Source organism: Dendrobates tinctorius, unplaced genomic scaffold, assembly GCF_039654945.1.
Source record: "Dendrobates tinctorius isolate UK_male_01 unplaced genomic scaffold, ASM3965494v1 ptg000035l, whole genome shotgun sequence".
In the NCBI taxonomy this organism is placed as follows: domain Eukaryota; kingdom Metazoa; phylum Chordata; class Amphibia; order Anura; family Dendrobatidae; genus Dendrobates; species Dendrobates tinctorius.
In genome coordinates this window covers 55,302,365-55,328,415 of record NW_027361703.1, presented here as the reverse complement: position 1 = coordinate 55,328,415, position 26,051 = coordinate 55,302,365, and the positions used below count along the sequence as shown (strand labels likewise).

Genomic DNA, 26,051 nt, shown 5'->3' with positions numbered 1-26,051 from the left:
GAACCCGGATACCTGGATCTCTCCTGATAATCAGCTGTTTGGCCCCGCAGCTGCATGTGCCGCGGCTCTGTGATAGTCACAACAAACACTCTCCATGCATGTGTTGTGACTGTCACATGCAGCTGCGGTACCCAACAGCTGATTATCAAGAGCACTCCAGGTGTCCGGGTTCCCGATGCAGCGATTTGGTTAGCGCTATAAGTATTCGGATAAGCACTTATCCAAAGCTATTCGCTCATCCCTACTTAATAGAAACCCTATCTTCCCTATCTTAAAAGAGAGACGCTGTTGTGATGTCACAACGCTACGACCTTTGTGTCACCTTGCTACTTCTGAAGGAGCAGGATGAAACGTTCACCATAGACCTATTCAAAGGAAGCTTCAAAGGAATGTAACAAGGCTCATTAAAGGGTTGAAACTGACTTTTAGGATTTCTACTTCCAATAGTTGGCAGTAGAGTTCTAGTCCTCTTCCTCTCTGAAGAGACAATTTGCATATTTCCCAGAGGAGCATTGCGCCTTTAAGTCTCCTCATCTCGGCATCTCCGCAAGGAGAAATGATACTTCTTGGTTATTTTTCTTCAGAAATGTCTATGTTAATGCAAAGTTCACTGACACTGCAGTGACTAAGTATCGACCATCTACAGTTATGTTAGAAGTCTACTTTAATTCAGTTTTTTAGTCTTATGTTTTATTTTTCTTAGGTGCCATCCTAGTTTCATCCGGTCCTCTGGAAGAGCATGTTTTTATTTACATTTATCACTTAATATCAACTTTTATCACAAAGTTATCACTAAGCAACAGATCTGTGAAAGATGGATGCAAAACTAAAGCAAATCAGAAACTTTCTGATTTGCATCCGTATTTAAAGGATTTCTATAGACTTGAATGACCAATTCTGATCTTCAAGCATTGATCAGAAAAGGACCTGCAGTGATTCCCATGAATTTCACTCCAGGAAACTGTGTGGCTCCATGTGTGGTCTACCAGAAAAAAAACCATTGATAAGAAAAAGGAGTACTATACATAATATTTTAAAAAAAATATCATTTATTATTATAGAGAATATTTGCATAAATACAATTAAAAAACAAATAATGTTTCACATGTGACACTAGACAGGGCCGTATTTCCCATTAGGCATTCGTGGGACTCTGCGGAGAGGCGGCACCTCAGCAATGTTTTTTTTTTTTTTCCAAATCACCCCCACCCCCCCTCCGGTCGGTCCATCTCTCATCCTCCCTCGATGACATCATACTCACCTCCTGACTCCTCCAGCGGTGCCTGCACCTCCGGTGATCTCCGGCGCTGCTATGCTTCCTGACTGTGTGCGTGGTCACGTGGTACCGCTCATTACAGTAATGAATATGGACGCCACTCCATTCTCACACAAACAGGAAGAACAGATACCGGCGCCTGGCTAGGGGAGACATGCAGCAGCCAGGTGAGCCGGATGGAGAGTGAGCGGCGTGGGGGGGAGAGTGAGCAGCCTGGGGGGGGGGGAAGAGTGAAGTGCGTGGGGGGGGGGAGAGTGAGCGGCTGGGGGGGAGAATGAGCGGAGGCTGCACTCAGTGCACTAGGGAGATGGGTGCACTGAGGAGATGGCTGCACTGGGGAGAAGGGCAAAAATCGCTGATGTGAAAGTAGCCTAAGTGTCTGCATTAGTCAGCCGTGAGTCAGCAATGGGGGAGGCAGCACTAACAGTGCCTAGGGCAGCAGAAACTCTAAATATGGCCCTGACCCTAGATGTTATACTAATGATCCAGGACAGATATCAGGCGGATATTATAAGAAAAGCTCAAAAACATAAATACCATCTATATCAATGTCATATAAATATTAAGTATTATTACAAACAATTATGACCATTAATCGATAGGATTTCAATGGAGTTTATACGTATATAGGGACCTGCCCTTAGTTCAAAGCCAAAATAACCGCTTGAAAAACAAAAAAATATAAAAAACTGGTGCTTTTAGTGCTTACCCATGTGGTATGGTGCCTGAGTGCTCTGGGGCCACGTGTCTGTCCTGGATCATTAGTATAACATCTAGGGTCACATGTGAAACATTATTTGTTTTTTAATTGTATTTATGCAAATATTCTCTATAATAATAAATGATTTTTTTTTTTTAAATATTTTTATGTATAGTACTCCTTTTTCTTTTTTCTTATCCATATATCTTGGAGCTACCATTATTGAACTTTTGAATTTATGGGTATATAAAAAGGTTTAAATCCACTTGGTTTGTTGATTATTGAATATAGGCACCGTTTATGCCCATAATTGTTTTTGGGAATTCTATTGTATAACAAAAAAAAAAAAAACCCAGCGTGTGCGAATTTAGCCTAAAGTCCAAAGCTATGTTCCCTCATCCATGTGTATTTTTAGATCCGGTTAAAACGGACCATTTTTTTTCCTCATTTGTTATATCATGGAGGTAGACGGTCTAAACTTTTATTCACCCATTGACTCTCAATGTACTATATATAACGGCTGACTCACAGATGGAGCATGGAAGCGCAGAGGACGTCATCCTCATTTTATACAGATCACCATAGACTTTAATGGCTGAGTCTGATCAGCAAAAAGGATGAGAATAGGACATGCTCTGAGTTTCATTGATCTGACACACGGATCCGTTTCTATAACTTGTATGTGTTTGGATCAAAGAAACGCTTTGAATTTGTTTGCTGTCCAGGAAAAAACCACAGTGCATGGATGTGTGAATGTAGCCCTACGCTGACCTCCTGCTATGTTTGGTGTCGTTAGGTAGAGCTCAATGGTCTAAAGTGGTCTTACGGTTTTATGAAAGAATAAGTTTGTTTTTAAATTTCAAGAAAACGTGGTGTAAGTGAAGACTGTTTTCTCCTTTCTTCTGTCTTGTTTTTCGTACACCATTGGTGCATGCAGTAATCTGGCCTTTCACAGTCTGGCTTTTCTGGATTATATGTTGCTTATGGCATGTCTTCTAAGGTCTTGAAGTTTTCACACTCTTTGGCTATCTGTGGTGATTTATTGTGATGCCTAGAAATGATCAGAGGCCAGGTTCTCACATCTTCAGGCTTTCTCAGGTTTAGTCATAAACATTTATATCTTGAACCTGAAGCTTTTGCAGTGTGTCTATTAAAACATTTTTTTTTTCTTGGAAGATGACATTAAATGTTCATTCACATAAAGATTAACTTTTACTTTGTGGCTAGAAATCGAATAGTCCCATCTTCTTGGCTGACACGTGGGAACACGAGCTGTTTGAAAAGAAAGTCCTAATGTAAAAATGCTTTATTAGGAAACGTGGTGGAAATCATAAGCCACATGTTGGCCCTTGAAAGAATACTTATTTTGTCTTTTATTTGGGAAATATGATTTTTTCTTTACGTATCATAACATTTAACTTATTTGATTGCTCTACAAAAAAAAAAAAAAAAAAGAGTGGGGGGGTTGTGTATTAAAAAATCTTGAAGATAATTTTAAACTTTAAAGAGAACCTGTCTCCAGATTTGTCCCATAATCCGACACTCTGAAGTGAGTATAGTGAAAAAATGAGATTTTTATTAGTGGTCCATCTATCATTGGAGCATGAAGCACTCAGAGGACACCCATACACACAGCGCTGCCTTCTTTATATAGTCTCCCACACTTACTGACCGAAACGTCACGTATGATACACAATATTTGTAAGGACCGCTGTAATAAAAGTCTGATTTTTTTTTCACTATACTCACTTAAGAGTGCCGGATTCTTCTTAGAGTTTCTATGTTACGGATTGGGATCCTATCCAGGCTAATCCTGACCAGGAGTGCCGTATTTCCATTCTGCCATATGAGATAAGACAAGTACCTTTCAGTCCTAATATACAGCATTCTAATATGCTGTATAAATGCCCCTAATCCAGCCTGCAAGACCAGAAAAAGACCTACTACAATAGAAAAAGGTGAAAACAGAAATATCACACTTTACGATCCCTAATTAACCCAACTTAGAAGCTTTTAAAAGGGAACCTGTCACCAGATTTGTCCCATATGAGGTAAGGCCGGTAACTTTCAGCCCTGATATACAGCATTCTAGTATGTTGTATATATGCCCCCAATCATGCTTGCAAGACAAGAAAAAGGCCTACAGGGCGGTCTGGTCCTATGAGAGTTGCTGGTCTTGGTCCAGTGCCTCCTCTCTTCTTGCGATGCAGTCCTCCTATCTTTGTGTGGATGATATGTCCTACACACAGTGTTCTCTGCATCGCTCTCCAGCGCAGGCATACTTCTGTGAACTGACCAGGGCAGAGTAAAGTACTGAAGTGAGCATGTGCAGCAAAAGGCCAAAGAACCACTGCACATGTGCACTGCAGTAGTTTACTTTGCCCTGGTCAAGGCAGAGAAGTACATCTGCACAGAATTGCAATGCAGTGGACACTGTTTGGATGACATCGGATCCATTATCCACACGAAGCAAGAAGGAGGATGGCATTGCAAGAAGCGAGGAGGCACTAGATCAAGACCAGTGACGCCCATCGGACCTGACCACCCTGTAGGTGAGTATTATAAAATTATTATGGGACCATCCTGGTGACAGGTTCTCTTTAAAACTTTCTATGTTGGGTTAATTAGGTTGCCTAAAGTGTGATATTTCTGTTTTTGCTTTTTTTTTTTCTATTGCAGTAGTAATTTGGGACACATTTTTGAGAAAGTAACAAAGAGGTGACCAGTTATTCTCGTTGTCCCTTTAATTAACTTCTCATCAGTAGACTCATTCATAACATGCGCATTAGATTATCTGTTTTGTAGTCCACATTCCCAATTTTTTTTCACTGGACCAAGTGGTCCGCCTACAAGCATGGAGCCTTGTCTGATATTAATCTGAGTGGCAGATGCTATCCATGTTTGTTTTATGTGGACTGTGTGATAGAATTTTGAGAAACCTCTTTAATTCAATTTTTTATATGAGTGAAACTGTGACCAAACTCTATTGGTAAAAACTCACACAGTGGCAAAACCCTGATGACAGACTTTCACATCCAAGTTTTTCTGTGTTTTTCAAGGGTAGAGCAGTTACCCATAATAGTATTTGGGACTGTTCACATGTCCGTGTATTTCTATTTGCAGAGTGGTTCACACAAAATTACAGAGACAAATGCGACCTTGATTTGGGATCAAACTTATGAATGCAAGGGTATTGATCCGTGAAAAAATTGGACAGAGCTTGGATGTCAACTGTGTTGTCCATTTTTTATCTTTTTTTTTTTTTTTTACATGAATGAAAGTCTGGTAGTCAAATCTGACCTAACATTGACCTAACTGACGAAAATCTGAGCCAAAGCGGTGATGAAAGTTGGACTGTTTTTTGAGTTGGGAAAAATCACTGACTTCTGAATTCTAAAGCCAAATCTAGTCTTACATTGGATGTAGTATCATATGTAATTACTACATTGATGTGTCAGGTCTACCTTAGTAGGAGTCTCCTCTCTGAATGGTAGATGTAGGTCCCGTAATAATGAATATAGCAGTGGTAAGCTATTGTGGGCTAATGGCCATCATGTCTAGATATAATACCCCACTTTTGTCTTTGTAACAAATGCAGTCCAAAGGAAAGTGGTTCTCGGACGATGCTCAAGATTTAGAATATCCCAATCAGACTTATTCTCTTGTTTTTGGTGTGTGATGTAGCCTTTCACATACTCTTTAAACAAATTTTATCTACTGGGTACTGATGCTTGGATAATTTCTATGGCCCTATGTGTGCCTTTTAGCTTCACAGTGATTTATGCTTATAAATAGTATTGTTTTATGTGATAACTCCTTTAAAGTTTATTCATGATCCTGACTACTCCAATGTCTTTCTTCATCACTGAGCATACATTTCTGTACTTGGTGTTGCAGGTGAAAAACATTCCTTGCAGAGACAGCAGTCGGTACCATACCAGCCATCTACAATACCTATGGGCAAGTCAACTGACCAGATCTTCTTGACCACTGCTGGGTTATCCGAAAGAGAAGCTTTTCGCCTGGAAAAGTTTAAACAGCTTCTTGCAGGCCCAAACACTGACCTTGGTAAGTACACACTGTGAATTTGCTGGCAGTGTAATAGTCTATCAGAATAAAATGACTGTTCAAAACAAGCAAAACTACTAGTAGTGAACATAACCTAATGTTGGTGTACAAATCTGTTGCCAAAAATTGTCCTTTATTCAGAAATGCCATCGAGGAGCCTGATGCAATCTTGAAGTGGCTGAGAAGTTCAGTGCACTTTTCCATCTACGTTTTTTTTTCTTGTCTCTAGCCTTCACTGGATACTGTGAATGCAGAGCAGTAAATCATGGAAGAGATGGATGCAAATGTGCAATGAACTATTCTGTCTCGTCAAGGGCTCACCAAACCTCTCATAATTATGTTTGAATACAGAATCATTTCTGGAAACATCCACAATGGATTTTGTCAGGAAGGTACGAATTTTATTAGGTGTATGTCCTGTAGGGAATGGTAGGCATTATGCCTTGGGGTAGCGTTACCGCAGTCAGTGCAGTTTTGGTCCAAACACGTGCAGGTTTTATTGCTTTCCACAAGTTGCACAGCACCAAAACAAATCATAAACATAAATCCCTAGTCTTGTCCAGGCGCTAACTAAGCAAAACAGGCTCTGACTACTCATATATGGCTGAGCTAGCCCCAGCTTGGTTTAACAAAACCGCTATTGTCCATAGCAACCACTGATACTTACAGTTCTCTGCACACAGCCTGTGCAGATTCTTCTCTGAGAGGGATTCCGACCTGCCTCTCTCTTCAGCTCCTAGACACATCCAGTCTGGTCAGCTTCCCTGAGCTGAGTGACTAAGGAGATAAGCTAGCCTAGTTATATGCAGGGCTAGTCGGGTGAACTACTCAGCACCTGTTGTTTTTGTAGGATTTATCCCTATCCTCCCTGGCTTTGCTACAGTTCTGTGCTTAGCTTCAACTGACATATTGTGCTGACAGATTTTTTTTTTAAGATTCAGACCAACCATATAAAATGTTCATATGGTTTTGTGACACAATTGCAAAACATTTGTAGCAATTCCATTTCATTAACTGAACATAAAGCAAGTGAAGTGGTGAATTCCATTCCTCCACAGATGCACTGCAGTCTGTCAGTAGGCTGCATCTCTGCTGCGCCCTATGTTCATGTTCAGCTGAGTACAATATATTAGGAAATAGCTATTAATGTAATACTTCAGATTATTAGCTGTAGTGTTGTGAAGCATTGCACTTTCTATTCATCCATTTAATCGGTTAAGTAGTAATTCTGTTAATTGCGTCATTTGGTTATGATCTGAACAAATGTGCTGGTCTTCATAAATTATGAAGTTGATTTTAGGCTCAATCCTCTGTAAAACTGAATAAATGGAGCTGATAACACGTGATCCCTACTTTTCTGTGCTTTGACGCTATAGGTACTCCTTGTGCCATTGTATCTGTGAAGGAAAGTGCATGTCAGTCCGGTTTCACACGTCCTGATATTTCCAGTACCGGAGATATCAGTGTTCATGTGTGTAATACGTGCAGCACACGTGTAGCAACCGTGTGCTGCATCAGTACCACACAGACGGCCGCCGGGGAAGAAGCGCTACTGTAAGCGCTGTTCCCCGGCGGCAGGGGCTGAACGCGGCTCTCATTCATTCTCCCCTGCTTTGCCGCGATTAGTGCGAGAAGAGGAGACTGAATGAAAAACTGACCTGCTGTGATCTCAGGACCATGGGAGAATGCAAGTGATGAGGTCACTGTGACAGAGCTTGAACTGCCGTGATCTCGTCACTTGAATTTTCCCATGGTCCTGAGGTCACAGCAGGTCAGTTTTTCTTTCATTCATTCATTCATTCATTCATTCATTCTCCTCTGCTCGCCGGCAGAGCAAGGGAGAATGACAGCCGAGTTCAGCACCTGCCGCCGGGGAGCAGCGGCTTACAGTAGCGCTACTTCACCGGCAGCTGTCCATGCACACGGAGGACTATGTGCACTGTTCTCCGTGGGCACGTGTGCGGCATGTTTTGCAGCCCGTGTATTCGGGTGAAAACTTACATGTCTGCGTGTTTTGCACACGGACACATGGTCCGTGAAAACACGCTGACAAGTACATAAACCCATTCATTTGAATGGGTCTACGTGTGTCAGTGTCTCCGGTACGTGAGAAAGCTGTCACCACACGTACCAAAAACACTGATATGTGAAATTGGACTCATTATGATTCTTTTGGCTTCTCTTAAAAATAGACATAAAGGCGTACAGGAGTTACAGTATGAGCCCATAGACTTCTGTGGATGTTTACTCTACCATTGGTGTGAGCATTCATCCTAAAATTGTTGAATTACCATGTTTTATTATCATAGTCTGACACTTTTAAAATATAACTAACCCCACCAAAAATGTCCTCACAACAGTAATCATAAAGCCTATTACCTAATTCATTTATCTAAATGAATCGCAGGCAATGGCATATGCAGAAATCATTTCTGTTTATAAGGTTCCATATGCTCATAAAATCTCAAACTTTTGTTCTGTTTTTTTTTTTTTTTTTTAATCAAGTAAATTTTTATTAATTTTATAACTGTGAGACATACACAACAAACATTCTCAACCAAAAGTGTTTATCCACCTTTCCTCCCTAACATTTGATATTTAGAATACCATATCATGGATATACGACCATACAAAACAGAATAAATCAGGCCGGTCAAGACCAGCCAAATCGAAAGGCACACAGCCGATTGACATTTGTAAATGCACTTTGTAGTGATTCCACAGCAACTGATGCACATCTAACAAGATCCTGTCGAGGCTGATCACTGGTTACCTCCAAGCCAGGGACCCCATAAGTTATCAAAATATTTACTTCTATCCCTTTAGAGGTATACCCCTTTTTCCAAATATGAGGGACTCAACTTGGTTAATAAACTCTGTCGGGGGAGGTGCAGAAATCCAGTTTTTAGCAATCAGTTTTCGAGCTATGGCAAGTTTCCCAGTCTCAACAGTACACAGTTCACCTACATATCCCAGTATGCAGGTAAGAGGATTACTAGTCACCACGCATCCATAGTTTGTTCTGTTCTTTAGTCAATAGGCGTAAGACCATGCTTCAGAAGACAAAATGCTGTTGGAAGAAAAAGTGATGTTTGAAAGCAAGTTTTCATGTGAACGATATGTTTTGTCTCTTGTTAGATATTGTTTATGTTAAAAAATATATTCTTTAAATAAGCACACTTCTTAAAAAGGACTTTGCCTTACTCTTGTGATTGTTAGTACATACAATATTTTGTATTTTACATGACATTTGTGGGGATTATTAAAGGGAAGGTGCCATCAAAAAAAAAAAAAAAAAATTACAGCAATTGAAAAAATGTAAAGAATTAATGAATAAATTTTTCTTAAATATCATCATTTGTTTATAATTGAGTAAAATATGAAAAATAATTTTAAAAGATTTGGTATATCCACTTTTAAACACTAGGGGGAGCAGCTACTGAAATTTGATTAAAAACCTAGTGTACAACTAGCTCATATTACTGCCCTGCAGTAATTATAGGCTGAACCTGCTCACATTGTTGTGATGTCATTCCTCTCCTCCCCTCCAGTGTGTTTGCTAAGGGATAAGAGAGGATGAGATTTAGGAACACAGTGCAGAGCCATTTTGTTGGTGACTGCAAAGTTATTGACAAGTAGACAGTAGATGGCAGGTAGCAAGGATTCTGTTAGTTGGTGCTGCTCGCTGTATCACACAGACATGTAGGGGAAAGAGGAGTGCATAGGAGGGAGAGCGACCCATGGGGTGGGACACGCAGGGTGGAGATGAGTGCATAGGAGGTAGAGAGACCAGACACAAGGGGATGGAGAGCACACATGGGGAGAGAGATCAGGCACAGGGGGATGAACATATGGGGGATAGAGAGCACACATCAGGAGAGAGCACACATGGGGAGAGAGACCAGGCATAGGGGGATGAGCACACGGGGGATAGAGAGCACACATGGGGATGGAGAGCGCACAGGGGGTTGAGCACATGGGGGATATAGAGCACACATGGGAAGAGAGAACAGGCACAGGGGATAGAGAGTACATATGGGGAGAGAGACCAGGCACGGGGGGTGGAGAACGTACATGGGGAGAGAGAACAGGCACGGGGATGGAGAGCACACATGGGTAGAGAGAGACCAGGCACAGGGGAATGAGCATACGGGGGATAGAGAGCACACATTGGGAAAAGAGAGAGACCAGGCACAGGGGGTGGAGAACACACCTGGGGAGAGAGACCAGTCACAGGGGGATGGCAGTGACATTACTACTTGTGGAGTAAATATTATGTTATTACACTCTGCTTGCCGGGCTCTCGGCGATCAGCACCATTAGGGTATGTGCACATGGCTCAGCAGTCAGTATCACACAGTAGAGTATTAGATACATGGCTCAGCAGTCAGTATCGCACAGGATACGGTTAGATACAGGGCTCAGCAGACAATTTCACACAGGATAGGATTAGATACACGGTTCAGCAGTCAGTATCATACAGGATAGGATTAGATACAGGGCTCAGCAGGCAAATTTCAAACAGGATAGGATTATATACACAGCTCCGCAGTCAGTATCACACAGGATAGGATTAGATACACAGCTCAGCAGTCAGTATCACACAGGATAGGATTAGATACAGGGCTCAGCAGACAGTATCACACAGGATAGGATTAGATACATAGCTCAGCAGACAGTATCACACAGGATAGGATTAGATACACGGTTCAGCAGTCAGTATCATAGAGGATAGGATTAGATACAGGGCTCAGCAGGCAAATTTCAAACAGGATAGGATTATATACACAGCTCCGAAGTCAGTATCACACAGGATAGGATTAGATACACAGCTCAGCAGTCAGTATCACACAGGATAGGATTAGATACACAGCTCAACAGTTAGTATCACACAGGATAGGATTAGATACAGGGCTCAGCAGACAGTATCACACAGGATAGGATTAGATACATAGCTCAGCAGACAGTATCACACAGGATAGGATTAGATACACGGCCCAGCAGACAGTATTACACAGGATAGGATTAGATACACAGCTCAGCAGACAGTATCACACAGGATAGGTTTAGATACACGCCTCAGCAGTCAGTATCACACAGGATAGGATTAGATACACGGCTCAGCAGTCAGTATCACACAGGATAGGATTAGATACAAGGCTCAGCAGTCAGTATCACACAGGATAGAATTAGATACAGGGCTCAGCAGACAGTATCACACAGGAGAGGATTAGATACACAGCTCAGCAGTCAGTATCACACAGCATAGGATTTGATACATGGCTCAGCAGACAGTCTGCAGCTGTCAGAGCAGAGGATCTCACCACCTGTAATGTGAGACTGCTGTGCAGAGAGGTGCTGATACATTGTAACACAACGACTTCCTCACTGCTCCATCAGCACGCAGCTACACTTTTTTAATACAACAGACAAATTGCGGCACCTTCCCTTTTAAAGCTTTTTTTATAATGATGTGCCTCTTTTTTTCCTCCTGGAAATGTAATAAAAAGTTGATAGATGGACATGAGCATTCTGTTTTTAAGTGGAATCCTATAGTCTGGCACTGACTGGTCAGTTTCAGACTATCCTGGCGCACAGCCCCATTTGGGAACATCTAGAATAACCCCTTAACAACCAGGGGTATTTCAGTTTTTAAATTGTTTTTTGCTCCCCTTCTTCCCAGAGCCATAACTTTTTTTTTTATTTTTCAGTAAATATGGCTATATGAAGGCTTGTTTTTTGCGGAACGAGTTATACTTTTGAACGACACCATTGTTTTTAATGGGAGTTGGAAGTTTCGCCCCCAGCAGTTCGCCCCCAGCAGTTCGCCCCCAGCAGTTCGCCCCCAGCATTTCGCCCCCAGCAGTTCGCCCCCAGGTACACTTCGCCCCCGAACATTTCGCCCCCAGCATTTCGCCCCCAGGTTGTTTCGCCCCCGCACATTTCGCCCCCAGCAGTTCGCCCCCGGATGTTTCGCCCCCGGATGTTTCGCCCCCGGATGTTTCGCCCCCGGATGTTTCGCCCCCGGATGTTTCGCCCCCGGATGTTTCGCCCCCGGATGTTTCGCCCCCGGATGTTTCGCCCCCGGATGTTTCGCCCCCGGATGTTTCGCCCCCGGATGTTTCGCCCCCGGATGTTTCGCCCCCGGATGTTTCGCCCCCAGCAGTTCGCCCCCGGATGTTTCGCCCCCGGATGTTTCGCCCCCGGATGTTTCGCCCCCGGATGTTTCGCCCCCAGCAGTTCGCCCCCAGCAGTTCGCCCCCAGCAGTTCGCCCCCGGATGTTTCGCCCCCGGATGTTTCGCCCCCAGCAGTTCGCCCCCGGATGTTTCGCCCCCGGATGTTTCGCCCCCGGATGTTTCGCCCCCGGATGTTTCGCCCCCGGATGTTTCGCCCCCAGCAGTTCGCCCCCGGATGTTTCACCCCCGGATGTTTCGCCCCCTGTCAGTTCGCCCCCAGCAGTTCATCCCTGGATGTTTTGCCTCTAGCAATTTGCTCCTGGATCTTTCGCATCCGGGAAAGACCTGCCTGAACTGAACATTGGCAGGTTTGCTTATCACTAATAATACACCATATGAGTCTAAGATATACAATTCTGATCAAATTAGTTTTTTTATTCTCAAACTTTGTTTTCTAGATGAGTAATTTTACAAACAGACAGGAAAATAGTAGGATTTCATTGGTTACTAAGGAGGTCGTGCCCCCTTGGGAGCAGAACGGATCCTGGCTCCCTATGATACATTCAGGGCTGCTTGTTCACAGCCCTCTGCAAAGCTCCCCTTCACCCTCCGCTCATGTGCTCTGTCCTGGACAAGAGGAGGGCTCCCCCCTGCCTGTGTAAAGCCGTTACAGGACGGAACACATAGGGGGGGCTTTGCAGAGGGCTGTAAACCAGCAGCCCTTTATACATCATAGGGAATATATTGTTAGCTGCATGCTCCTGTGCAGCCACGCCCTCTAGAATCCATCCACAAGTACTGCTACTAAGGAGAAACAACCTCCTTAGCAACCACTGAAATCCTGCAGCACATGGAGCTTTAACTTGGATGAGACTTTTCACACAGAAGTGAAGCTGCTGGAAGGTCTCCTTTGGAAATGAATATCATGGGCACAGGTACTATAACATAACATGTTTTTTTGCAGAGTTATGCTTTAACTGTATATATCAAAACTGTTTTAACAAGAAACATAAAAAGGTATAGAGGGGAAGGAGTAGAGAAAAAGAGAAAATACAAATTGCAGGTTATAATGCTTGAATTATTTTACAGCTAAAAACACTGCTCTCAAAACATACAATATGTGACCATGAACTAAAAATCAAAGCTGTAGGCAATGCCTCTCAGATAATCCATCAAGCTTCTATTATCGCAATCTTGCACGATACGTTTAACCCTTGCTGAAATTGCAGCATACTTTTTGTTTCTTGCAGCGATGGGATTTCCTGCTATTATCTGAATAATTTCAAAACTATGGAGCTCTTGCTGATGTTTCAGACAGTTAATGAACTGGTATATATTTTGGAAAAGAGTACCACATGTTTCTCGAAAGCTACGGTGCCATCCTTCGACATCATTATTTGTTCGCTGTTGATCATTCAATGTTCGTTCATACACATTCCAGAATTGAACTGGAAACAAAGGTGCTTGACGTCTGTAATATCCACACGTTATGAAGAATTCAAGGTATTAAACTTTAGATATGTTTTATTCTTCGTCCTCCAGCACACAGCATAACAGTTACATTCCCATGCTACCAGAAGTGAAACTGAAACTTCCCTTCTCATCCCTCTTGTCTCCACCCTCCAAGTCCCATAAGTCTGGCTTGCTTAAAGAGACAGATCTAATTATTATACATTACATCATCCCCTTTTTTTTTTTTTTTTTTTTTTAAATAATCTATATTACTGATAAATGCAACAACATGAAAACGTCCAAAGAAATCATATGTCCATTTTGTCTTATTTGTTCAATTCTAAAACCAGAGAAAACAAACAACAAAAAAAAACAAAACAAAACTGTAGTTACACTTCTTCAATAAGCCTCGATGGAGCTGTTCTCTCTCGTGTAGGATAACGTCTGGGCTCATTGAGAGGGTTCATTGTTGATGGACCAGCTACCTCTTGTTGGTCCTCTCCACCATCGGATACCAAATCTTCCACCAAAGAGAGTTCATTGTCATCATTCTGCGGTATGACTTTAAAATATGAACAATTTCGCGGTATGGAGTGTCCATCTCGTTCAGCTGTGATCATGCTGCCTTTCCTTTTGGTAACATAATATTTTGCAGGACCATATACAGGTGAGGTCTTGTTGGTTGGGCTTTGACGTACCACCACGACATCCCCTCTTTCGATGGCACTTGACTGTGTCCTTCGCCTTCTGTCTGCATAACGTTTCATGGCTTGTTTGTTGGAGAAATCTGTGGATCTCACTGAGGAGTCACTCGGTCGGGGATGGCTGGTCACATCAGGGAGACGTATACGCAGGGTTCTGCTGAACATTAAATGAACTGGAGCAGCATTAGTAGTGGAGTGTGGCGTATTGCGGTAATTACGCATGAATTTGTATAATGACTGTTTCAGTGGGATGTGCTCCAGACTCGCTGCCTTGATACGTTTCCCCAGAGTGCGCATAAAACGTTCCACAATTCCATTGGCTTGCGGCCAGCAAGGTGTGATTTTCCTGTGATTGAATCCCAAGTATTCAGAAAATTGTGTAAACACATGTCCATTGAATGGAGGTCCATTGTCTGTTTTGACCACTCTTGGAATACCATATGCCGAGAAAATGTCGTCCAGCTCTGGTATGACATTATTAGCAGATGTTGAAGAAATAAATGAAATGACAGGGTATCGAGAATATTCATCAATTGTTACGAGAATGTATTGGCCATTTGGCAATGGTCCATATATATCGACTGCCACTTCCTCCCAGACAGCAGTGGGTAACGGAGACATTTGTAATGGCTCTAAGTTTGATGATGGAGTGATTACTTGACAAGTAGAACAGCATCTAATCTTTTCTTCCACCAAGTGATCCATATTTGGGAACCACACTTTTTCTCTGAGTAACTTCTTTGTGCCAACAATTCCTAAATGACCTTCATGTGCTATCTGTATGACTAAGTTACGCAAAGTCTTAGGTACAACTAGTTTGGTACCTCGAAGAATGAGGTGTTCTTCAGTGACTGATAATTCCTCACGTACGTTTGAGAATAGTTTTAACTCTTTCAGATCGATCTCAGAATCAGGAAATTTTTCTTTTTGAATTTCATGCCACCTTCGATTTTGTATAATTTGTATTAGGGCACAGAGTGTCTTGTCTTTTGTTGTTTCATATATAAATTGATCAAGAGAAAGTGCTTTTGGCACGGCATGATCTGTAACAAAACGTAGGTATTCTTCAATGGAGGAATGCACAGGTATATTATCGTTAGTAGGATGTCTTGAAAGATAATCAGCCGGATTGCTGTATTTTCCAGGTTTGTGAACAATTTTATAGTTGTAGTCCTGTAGACGTAGGCCCCATCGTTCAATTCGTGCAGGCATTTTAGCTCTGGGATTTCCAAAAATTGTAAGAAGTGCTTGATGATCTGTGACAATGGTGAAGGGAGCTCCATAGAGAAATAAGTATAAGTGTTCACATCCCCAGACAACTGCCAAGCTTTCTTTTTCAGGTTGAGAATATTTTCTTTCAGTGTTTGTTAAGCTCTTACTTGCATAAGAAATGATGTGAGGATTTTGATTGTTATCCATGTACTGCGCTAGAATAGCACCCAGTCCCACGGGACTGGCGTCCACAATCAGTTCAGTTCGAAGAGCTGGATCAAAATAAGCCATAGTGGTTGTCGAGCAGAGTTCATTTTTAATTGTTTCAAAAGAGGCCTGACAGCCTTGAGACCATTGAAAAATACAACTTTGTTTTGTAAGTTCCCGTAGTGGATTGCTGATTGTTGAAAAATTTGGAATATATCTAGCACAGTAACTTGCCATTCCAAGAAAAGAACGCACTTCACTGGCATCCTGTGGAATTGAGGCTGTTCTGATAGCTTCCACTTTCTTGGGGTCTGGTTGTACTCCTTTTGCCGAGAAGATGTGACCATAGAATTCTAATGAACCCTTGTCAAGCTCGCACTTCTCTTTGTTTAAAGTGAGTCCAGCAGAAAGCAGGCATTCGAAGATAGCATATAGAGGACGATTATGCTCAGCTTGAGTTTTACCAAAAACCAATATGTCATCACTGTAATTAAAGGCATTTGGGATGTATTGAATGACACTCCTTATTGCATCCTGAAAAATTTCTGCTGCTGAGCAGACTCCAAAAGTCAATCTTTTGTATCTTCTGAGGCCCACATGGGTGGAAAATGTGGGTTAAATATCGGGACTCTGGACTCAGTTCTAATTGATGATATCCCTTATTGAGGTCGAGCTTTGAAAAGACGGTGGCTCCATTTAATAAATGAATGATGTCATCAATCGTAGGTGAGATATGTCTTTCCCTCTGGATAGCGGTGTTGGGCAGGCGCATGTCAACACAGTCTCACTTGATCAGGAGTCTTTGGTTTTGGAACTACCACAAGTGGAGAGACCCACGGAGTGGGACCAGTAACAGTTTCAATAACGTCCTCATCCATGAGCAATTGGAGTTCCTTTTCTACCTTCTGTCTCAGGTGAAATGGAATACGCCTGTGAGGCTGGGCTACTGGACGAACATTGTCATCCACATGAAGGTGTACTTGAGAGTCCTTTAGTTTTCCCAAACCACTAAATAGGGAGGGAAAGCTGTTCACCATAGTTTGTACATCCATATCCGCAGGGTCAGTTATGGTATGAATAATCTGGATGAGCCCTAGCTCCAAGGCAGTGTGATAGCTGAGAAGACAGCCTCCCGATCCTTGTAATGTGTGGAAAGTGGTTTTCTGCCTGTTTTCTTTATATCTAATTTCAGCATCAAATTGTCCCATTATAGCTAGAGGTGTTTTAGATCCATAAGGAAAGATTTTAGTCTGCACTTGTTGTAAGACTGGCCTTGTTTTCAATTGTTCATATGTAGTGCCATCTATGATATCCACTGAAGCTCCTGTATCTATTGTAAAGGTAATGTCAGTGTTGCAGATTGAGAGTGTAACACAGGGAGACTGTACGGAACCAGTGACAGAGGTAGTGAACACATAGTTCTCAGTCGCACACATTTCTTCTGTGGCCTGATTTATCACTTTTACATCTGCAGATTTTGTCATAGGCAGCGGAGGCTTGTAGTGCGCTGATTTGCAAACAGCTGCAAAATGATTCCCTTTTCCACATTTACTGCAGGTTTGTCCCATAGCTGGACATTTGTTCTGGTGGTGAGGGAAATCCTGTCCACATCTATAACATTTCTTCTGCTTCTGGGCTTGTTTGTCTGGTAAATTTTTCTGTTTGAGATTATGCACATGTAATTTATCCCCATTCTCCATTACGGTAGCCTGATGATCTGCTATTTCTATAGCACGGGCCATTTTGAGCAAATCATGTAGAGAGATATCCTGCTGCAGAGCCTTACGCCTTAGGTTATTAGACGAGCAGGTGACAATTATTTGAGTTAGGATTTCATCATCTACATCTGTAAAGGCACATCCATGTGCTAACTCTTTCAGCCGTGTGACATAAGTGTCTATGGACTCTTCTGGAAGCTGCTTGGCAATCCTGAATTTATATCTTTCATATCTGATGTTCTGTTTGGGGTTGAAGTAGCCAGTGAGAGCTTTAGTGCAGTTGCTGTATGTGTCTGTTTCTGCTGCAGGTAACGTACTGTATATGTCATAGACTCCTGTGCCTGCACAATGCAGGAGCAAAGCTCTCTTTCTTTTCTCCTCCTTTATGTCCATGGCTTCTAGGAATTTCTCAAATCTGTTTAGCCATTTTCTCCAGTTATGGGAGAGATTAATGACATCAGTCATATCAAATTGTGGGAATATGTGCAAGTAGTCAGCCATGATAGAGTCTCTCAGTGGTGCTGGCGTGTGAAGCGGTAAAATAGAGTCCGTACTCACAGCAGTAGGTGATTATATCCCATCCTCGTCGCCAGTTGTAATATCCACACGTTATGAAGAATTCAAGGTATTAAACTTTAGATATGTTTTATTCTTCGTCCTCCAGCACACAGCATAACAGTTACATTCCCATGCTACCAGAAGTGAAACTGAAACTTCCCTTCTCATCCCTCTTGTCTCCACCCTCCAAGTCCCATAAGTCTGGCTTGCTTAAAGAGACAGATCTAATTATTATACATTACAACGTCCTCTGCGAGCCATTCAACCAATATACGTATCTTCATAATAGCTGGCAATGGGTATGGCTTCTTGTGGAAAGTCAGGATCTTCCACCAATTCTTCAAATGATTGCACAACATTCTGTGGTGGTAGAAAGGCCAGGGCAGGTATCATGCGTATCCAACGGGCAAATTCATGGTCACCTTGGTATTGCATCTTGAGTCCTTCATTTTGAACTTTACGCCAAACCGACTGTGATAGGTGGAAAAAGCAACCGGTCTTCACAAGGTTGGGGAATTCACTTTCAAATGCCTGTATTGCAGCTAGTTCAAAATCCAACATCAGGTTGTCTGGCTGCAGTCCAGGCTGCAAGTTCTTCAGCTCTTGCAGCAACCTCTGGTATGTAGAATGGCTCTTGTCTGTTAGCAAGGTGAACACTACAGGAACAACAAGGCCGCTGTGGACTACATGGATTGTGTAAAGTTGCTTAAACAAGGCTGGTGTAGTGAAAAACATGCCATCAGCAAACCACTCTTTACTTTGTGCCAGTAGATGGAGATTGTCTCTTGTTCCAAATATCAACATAGGGCTGTGTCCATTTCCTAATTTAAAATGAAAGTATTAGTAGAGGAAATAACAGGAAAAGTGTAACAAGCAGCAGACAGAGTTTTGGGATAAATTCACAAAAAAAATATCCTAATCAGAAGCCTCTGTTCATATCTCACATTAAATACTCACATTTTGCTCCAGATTTTCTGATTTCATAATAAAAAAACTGAAGCAAAATCTAGTGTGAAGGGGCCAACCAATAGTTTTTTACAACATGTATTGTCCCAGTGGAAAATTATATATTTTTGTTTAAAATTAAAATTACTTCCAAACTTGAAATAGGTCACATTTTTAGGGTACCTTTAGACCCTTCAACTAGACGGCCGTTCAGCACGGCCGATCGCCACTATGCTGAACGGGCCGTCTAGTTGACAGCCGCATCCAGATGCGGCGTGCGGCTGGACGTCTGAATGAACGACTGGGCGGTCCGCCCGCCTGAATGGGGCATTCCATTCAGGCGGATGGGCGCGCTAGTCGTCGGGTGGGCAGCGCGGACGTTCGTGACGTCCGCGCTGCCTATGCTGTCTCATTGAGAGGATTGTGCAGGACGCAAAAAACGCCAGTAAAATCACCAGTGTGCTTTTGGCCTAAGGCATAACTGAATGGTCCATTAGGCTGGGGTCATATGCAGCATTAATGTGTAAATCCCATCCACATGCTGATGAAAAAATTTTGTTTACAAAAAAAAAACATGCAGTGCAGCATGTCAATGTATGCTGCCATTATACAAACAAAATTCCAGCCATTCAGACAAGGGGCTGAAATCCTGCACTAAAACCTGCAACTAAATCCATAGAGTTAAGAGAAGGTTTTGATACAGAATTAGGGTACCACAATAGTGGCCACAATTGCAGGCACAAATAGATTCCTGTGGGATCTCCAATTGCTACCGCAATTACAGCCGCTGCGGAGATGCCGCTCCACAATCCCCTTCCGTCAGTGGGCACGAGGCCTCAGGCTTTATCCAGACAAGCTGGATTTACAGGCGTATTCCGTGCTGTGTTTCCTGCCTGAAACCCGCCCTTTCATGTCTATGGTGCGGGTTACGGGCAGATTCCGGCCGGGGCCGGAAAACGCCCCACCGGAAAATAGCTTCAAAGCTATTTTCCGGCGGATCCCGGAAGGAATGGGAATGGGCAAGAGGGAAACCTCCCGAAAAATGCCTGCAAACCACGCCAAATACGCTCGGTTTAGGCCATAGCAGGGCATGGCCACGCCCATAGCAGAGCTTGGCCACGTCCCCTATTTGCAAAAGCGTTTTGCCAAAGCGCTTGCAAAGTGCTTAAAAAGTGCTTGGAAGCAGCAGGCAAAACGCATCTGCAAATCATGGCAAATCTCACCTGAGCTCCGGAGTTCAGCCCGACCTGTCCACGGATCTGCAGGACTGAACTACGAGAACCGAGGAATCAGCCGGCGATGGCAGTAAAGTCCGTGCATGCCGCAGACAGGCGAGGCTGAACTCCAGGGCAGCATCCAGGACAGGTATGGCCAGTACAATGCTGCATATTTGGAATTAGTGTTGGCTGGTCCGATCACTGAAGATCGTAATTTATTACGATTTTCAGGCTGATCGTTATTTTAAATTACGACCCGATTTGTAGCCAGATCATGATGATGATCTGAATTAGAAATCGGAATCCTCCGTAATCTGAAAACACTGTCCGGGCATACACTCCCGAACAGTGTGCGCACATATATATATATATATATATATATATATACACACACACACACTATACAGGTGTACAGCGTGTGTGCATATTTAGCTTTAGTAAATGGCTCCAGGCTGCGCTGTTAAAAAATAAACAAACCCAGTTACTCACCTCTTTCTCCAGTGTCCAGTACTGGCTCCGGCTCCTAGCCCAGCAGTGCAGGGAATCCCGAAATCCAGGCGGCGCATCGCCGCCTCTGTGCCTGCCGTACTATAACTACAGTGGAGAGTGATCCCAGGACCGCTCACTAGACGGTCCTGGGAAAGCACCACATCACGTCACAGAACAGCCCGGCACATGTGCAGAGGTGGTGATGCACAACCCAGAATGCATAGCATTGGGATTTCCTGCACCACCGGAGACAGCGCTGGACACCGGAGAGAGAGTTGAATAACTGGGTTTGTTTATTTTTTAACAGCGCAGCTTGAGGCCATTATATATATGCAAGAAAGCTGGAAGAAGAGTGGCTCAACTGAGATTGTTGCTGAGGACTCAGTGTGCTGCTAGAGCAGGGGTTGGCTTCCGCCCGTACTTAACATGCATCCATGAAGAAAGACCTCCGCGCTCCTGAAGTCCTATACAAATCCTTTACTGCATTTCAAAGTTCCAAAAGTGCCAGACCACCATCACCCACCCACATATATGCATATATATATACACACACACACACTGTTCGGGCATACAGTGTGTGTATATATATATATATATATATATATATATATATATATATATATATCTACATCTAGCTCTGGAGATTGGATCTGAATTAATTCCAATCTTTCGGTATGATCAGCCCGATCTGATCCTATCTTTCCAGTGATCGGCCAACACTAGTTGGAATCAGTAGGCCTCACTACATTATATTACCCTCAAAGTTTCCCTTGAAGGCAAAAATCACATAGTATTTTATATCAGCACCTTATAGTGTAGCATTTTTCACATTTGTGCAAAATAAACTTTGCAATAATTATGCATAATGGAATTGTTTTAATACAATGTTAAATGGTTAAGTAGCTTACCAGAGTCATGCAGAAGGAACTGCTGCTGGACACCATCAATACTGATCTCCTGGAACTCGAGGGGGATAACAAGTTGATCAAGGGTTTGAGGTAACCTTGGGATATTGCCAAGTTGCCTTGCTAATCGTATTGTCCTCTTCAGTGATGCTTTCCTTGGGAGAAGTGCTGCAACATTAGAATGGGCTCCTGAAGCGACATCTGTGAGAATCTGTTGTGGTGTCTCCTGTGTTGTCCTTGCCCTGGTCACAGCCTCATTAACAAGTCGGATTGCTTCAGGTCTTGCAGCTTGTGCTGCGTGATTGTGAAGATTGACTACTTTCACAACTTCGCCAGATTCTTCATTGGTCCAAACACGTCCCTTGCAAGTCGACCGTTTTTCACATACCCAGATGGAATGAACATCGTCAGCGGTTCGTTTGGAAAATAAGTAAATGTGATTCTCATGGACCAACTTGCTCCTTCCACGTTTGGACAGAACTGAATTCATAGTTGTAGAAAGTGAATTGCTGTGGAAGCTGACTGATTTTTTGTGGCAGTACACTTCTCTCTTTGTGGAGATTTCAGACACTGCTATATTCTGATATACAGATGGAATAAAAGCTAGTCTAATGTAACTTGCAGGACATGTGACCATGCTACTTGTTACATCTGCAACAAAACTTGCAACAAAGCAGGTCAGTGCTGGGTCAGGTAAAAAGTCAAAATTGTTTAGATTTTAGGCCTCTTGCACACTGTAATTTTAGAGTGGTTTCACACTTGTGTTTGTGGCCGCCAGAGGTCGATCCGCTCTGGATCTGACATCCAGCTGACCCCAGGGCAATGCTGGCTGAATGCTGGCATTCCGCTTGCATTGCCCATAGAAGTGAACGGCTGGGTTCCGCGATCTGCAGACGCCCGTTCGCTTTCGTAATGCAGCATTCCGCTATCAGTGTCAGAACAGAAAGCAGCGGAATGCGGCATTACAGAAGCGAACGGGCGGCCTGTAGTGCATATGTAGCGGAAGTGTGAAAGCACCCTTATGCTGCCACTGTTTTAGAACTCCAAAGCACGTGCTTTACTGGCATTTTTCAGAGCGCTTTTGTGAGCGCTCTCGGTAATGACCCATAAGATACAGTCTATTGATGAACGCTAAGTGCTCAAAAATAGCTCCTGTAATAAAATAAAAAGAGCTGGCCGAAACAACACCTCGCTTTTCTAGCCATTGACTTATCTACTATATAATTGTCTAAGGGTCACTTTCGTCTTTCTGTCTGTAACGTTTTATTCGTATATTCATTGGTCGCGGCGTCTGTCTGTCATGTAAATCCAAGTCGCTGATTGGTCTTGGCAAAACGCCCACGACCAATCAGCGACGGTCACAGTCTGCCATAAAAATGGCCGCTGCTTCACTGCCCTGCACTCACCGCTGACCGCTCACACAGGGTTAATGCCAGCGTTAACGGATCGCGGTGTACCGCACTCCGTTAACGCTGCTATTAACCCTGTGTGACCAACTTTTCGCTATTGATGGTGCCTATGCAGCATCAATAGTGAAAAGATGTAATGCTAAAAATAATAATGATAAAAAAAAAAGTTATTCTCACCCCCTCCAACGTCGCGCTGTCCTCCGCGCCTCTCTCCAATGCACACCGTCCAGGACCTGCGATGATGTCACGGTCATGTGACTGCGACATCATCGCAGGTCCTACGCTCAGACCGGAAGCCACCGCCAGCACTGCAGAGAGGCGCGAGGACTTCAGGGCCCGTGGCTGAGGTGAGTATATCTTTATTATTTTTTTTTAAACACGAATATAGTGCCCACATTCCTAGACTACGTGGACAGTGCAATATACTACGTGACCAGTGCAATATACTACGTTGGCTGGCCAATATACTATGTGCGCTGTGTAATTTACTATTTGCGCTGTGCAATTTACTATGTGGACTGTGCAATTTACTACGTGCGCTGTCCAAAATACTACGTCGGCTGTCCTATATACTACGTGGCCTGTACAATGTACTACGTGGACTGTCCAATATACTACATAACCTGTGCAACATACCACGTGGCTGTGCCTTCTAGAATACCCGATACATTAGAATCGGGCCACCATGTAGTATATTCAAAATTGGCAATCTTCTTAGCGATTTTCCAGTGCTTAGCACTTGGGAAAGTGGCTACTGTGAAAGCGGTCTTAGGGCTAAAACACAAGCCCAAAATTCCCTGCCTAATTTGGGGCCGAAACATCTGGGGGCAAAAAGCAGGGGGCGAACTGCTGTGGGCGAACTGCTGGGGACAAAACATCCGGGGGCGAACTGCTGGGGGCAAAACATCCGGGGGCGAACTGCTGGGGGCGAAACATCCGGGGGTGAACATCCGGGGGCGAACTGCTGGGGGCGAAACATCTGGGGGCGAACTGCTGTGGGCGAACTGCTGGGGGCGAAACATCCGGGGGCGAACTGCTGGGGGCGAAACATCCGGGGGCGAACTGCTGGGGGCGAAACATCCGGGTACGAACTGCTGGGGGCGAACTGCTGGGGGCGAAACATCCGGGGGTGAACTGCTGGAGGCGAACTGCTTGGGGCGAAACATCTGGGGGCGAACTGCTGGGGGCGAAACATCCGGGGGTGAACATCTGGGGGCGAAACATCTGGGGGCGAAACATCCGGGGGCGAACTGCTGGGGGCGAAACATCAGGGGGCGAAACATCCGGGGGCGAACTGCTGGGGGCGAACTGCTGGGGGCGAAACGTGCGGGGGCGAACTGCTGGGGGCGAAACGTGCGGGGGCGAAATGTGCGGGGGCGAAACAACCTGGGGGCGAAATGCTGGGGGCGAAATATTCGGGGGCGAAGTGTACCTGGGGGCGAACTGCTGGGGGCGAAATGCTGGGGGCGAAACTTCCTAAAACCGTTTTTAATATATCATGTACTGGATAACGGTAAAAAATTCCAAGTGCGGTGAAATTGCAAAAATAATGCAATTTCACAGTTCTTTTTGGTGTGTTTTTATTTTACCATCTTCACTAAATGCTTCAACTGACCTGCCATTATGATTCTCCAGGTAATTACAAGTTCGTAGATACCAAACATGTCTAGGTATTTTTTTTAAGTGGTAAAAAAAAATCCAGCGTCTCCATTTTTCGTCATGTTGGGCTGGGTGAGGGCTTATTTTTTGCATGCTGAGCTGACATTTTTATTGATACCATTTTGGTGCAGATGCGATCTTTTGATCTCCCATTATTGCATTTTATTTCAATGTAGCAGCGACCAAACAAATGTAATTCTAGAGTTTTTAATTTTTTCTTGTTATGCCGTTTAGCGATCGGGTTAATTCTTTTTTTTTTTTTTTTATATTGATCGGGTGATTCTGAACGTGCAATACCAAATATCTGTGTTTTTTTTTATTTTATTTTGAATGGGATGAAAGGGGGAGGGTTTTGAAATTTTCTATTTTTTTAAATATTTTTTGAAACTTTTTTTTTTTTACTTTTTGCATGCTTCAATAGTTTTCATTGGAGACTAGAAGCTGCAATACTTTGATCGCCTTTGTTACACACAGGCAATGATCAGATCGCCTGTGTGTAGCAGAAATGCTCTCTCGCTATGAGCTCCGACCACAGGGCGGCGCTCATGCCAATGGCAACCATAGAGGTCTGCTGCAGACCTCTGGTTGTCATGCAGACCCATCGGTGACCAACCATCATGTGATTGGGTCACCAATGGGCACTTCCTGTAAGTGCGAGTTAAATGCCGCTGTCAGAGATTGACATCTGCATTTAACTAGTTTGCTATTGCACCCGCTGTTGTTGCGGGCACATGTCAGCTGTATAGATCAACTGTCATGTGCCTGGAAAGGTGCGGGCTCAGTGCCAGCGCCCACACGAATTGGGGAATCCGACATGGGCGTACTATTACGCCACATGTGGGAAAAGGGTTAAGGTTACTCATACATTTCTAGGAAGAATAGTAAAGGAATGGCAAAGCACAGAATTCTAAGGGAAAATTTCCCGAAATCTCCTGCATCCAGCATCATTTAACTTTTTTTTGTGAAATTATCATTACAACTTGTTGTGGCAGCAAGCTCTACAGTCTTACTACTTGTACAGTAAAAAAATAACAAAAACTCTGTCTGTGATGATTCTTAAAGGGGTACTCACTTAGCCAAGATCCTATTCCAATATGTATTAGGTGTAGTAATAATATTAGCCTATACTTCCAATTAGAAATGTCATATAATTTGTCTGATTCGCTATGTCACTTACCCCATGTGCAGGGCATTGCAGTAGCTTAGGTATCCATGGTTATGACTACTCAACCACTTATATTGTGACCGTTTTTATTGCTTGTAACCAATGGAGATGGGAATACCCCTTTTTAATTCTTCTTTCCTTTAGTTATTGAGGATGCTCCTGTGTCTCCGTTACAGGCCTAAGTATAAAA

General features: G+C 43.4%; 1 protein-coding gene across 3 annotated transcripts in view; it reads left to right on the top strand.

Annotated features, from left to right (window-relative positions):
- Positions 1-26,051, top strand: part of TBC1D22A (TBC1 domain family member 22A) — a 792,012-nt gene that overhangs the window by 66,146 nt on the left and 699,815 nt on the right. For all 3 annotated transcript variants that reach the window (XM_073573492.1, XM_073573494.1, XM_073573493.1), the window contains exon 4: positions 5,874-6,044. In XM_073573492.1, the coding sequence (XP_073429593.1) occupies positions 5,874-6,044 (171 nt within the window). The remainder of the gene's footprint in view (positions 1-5,873; positions 6,045-26,051) is intronic.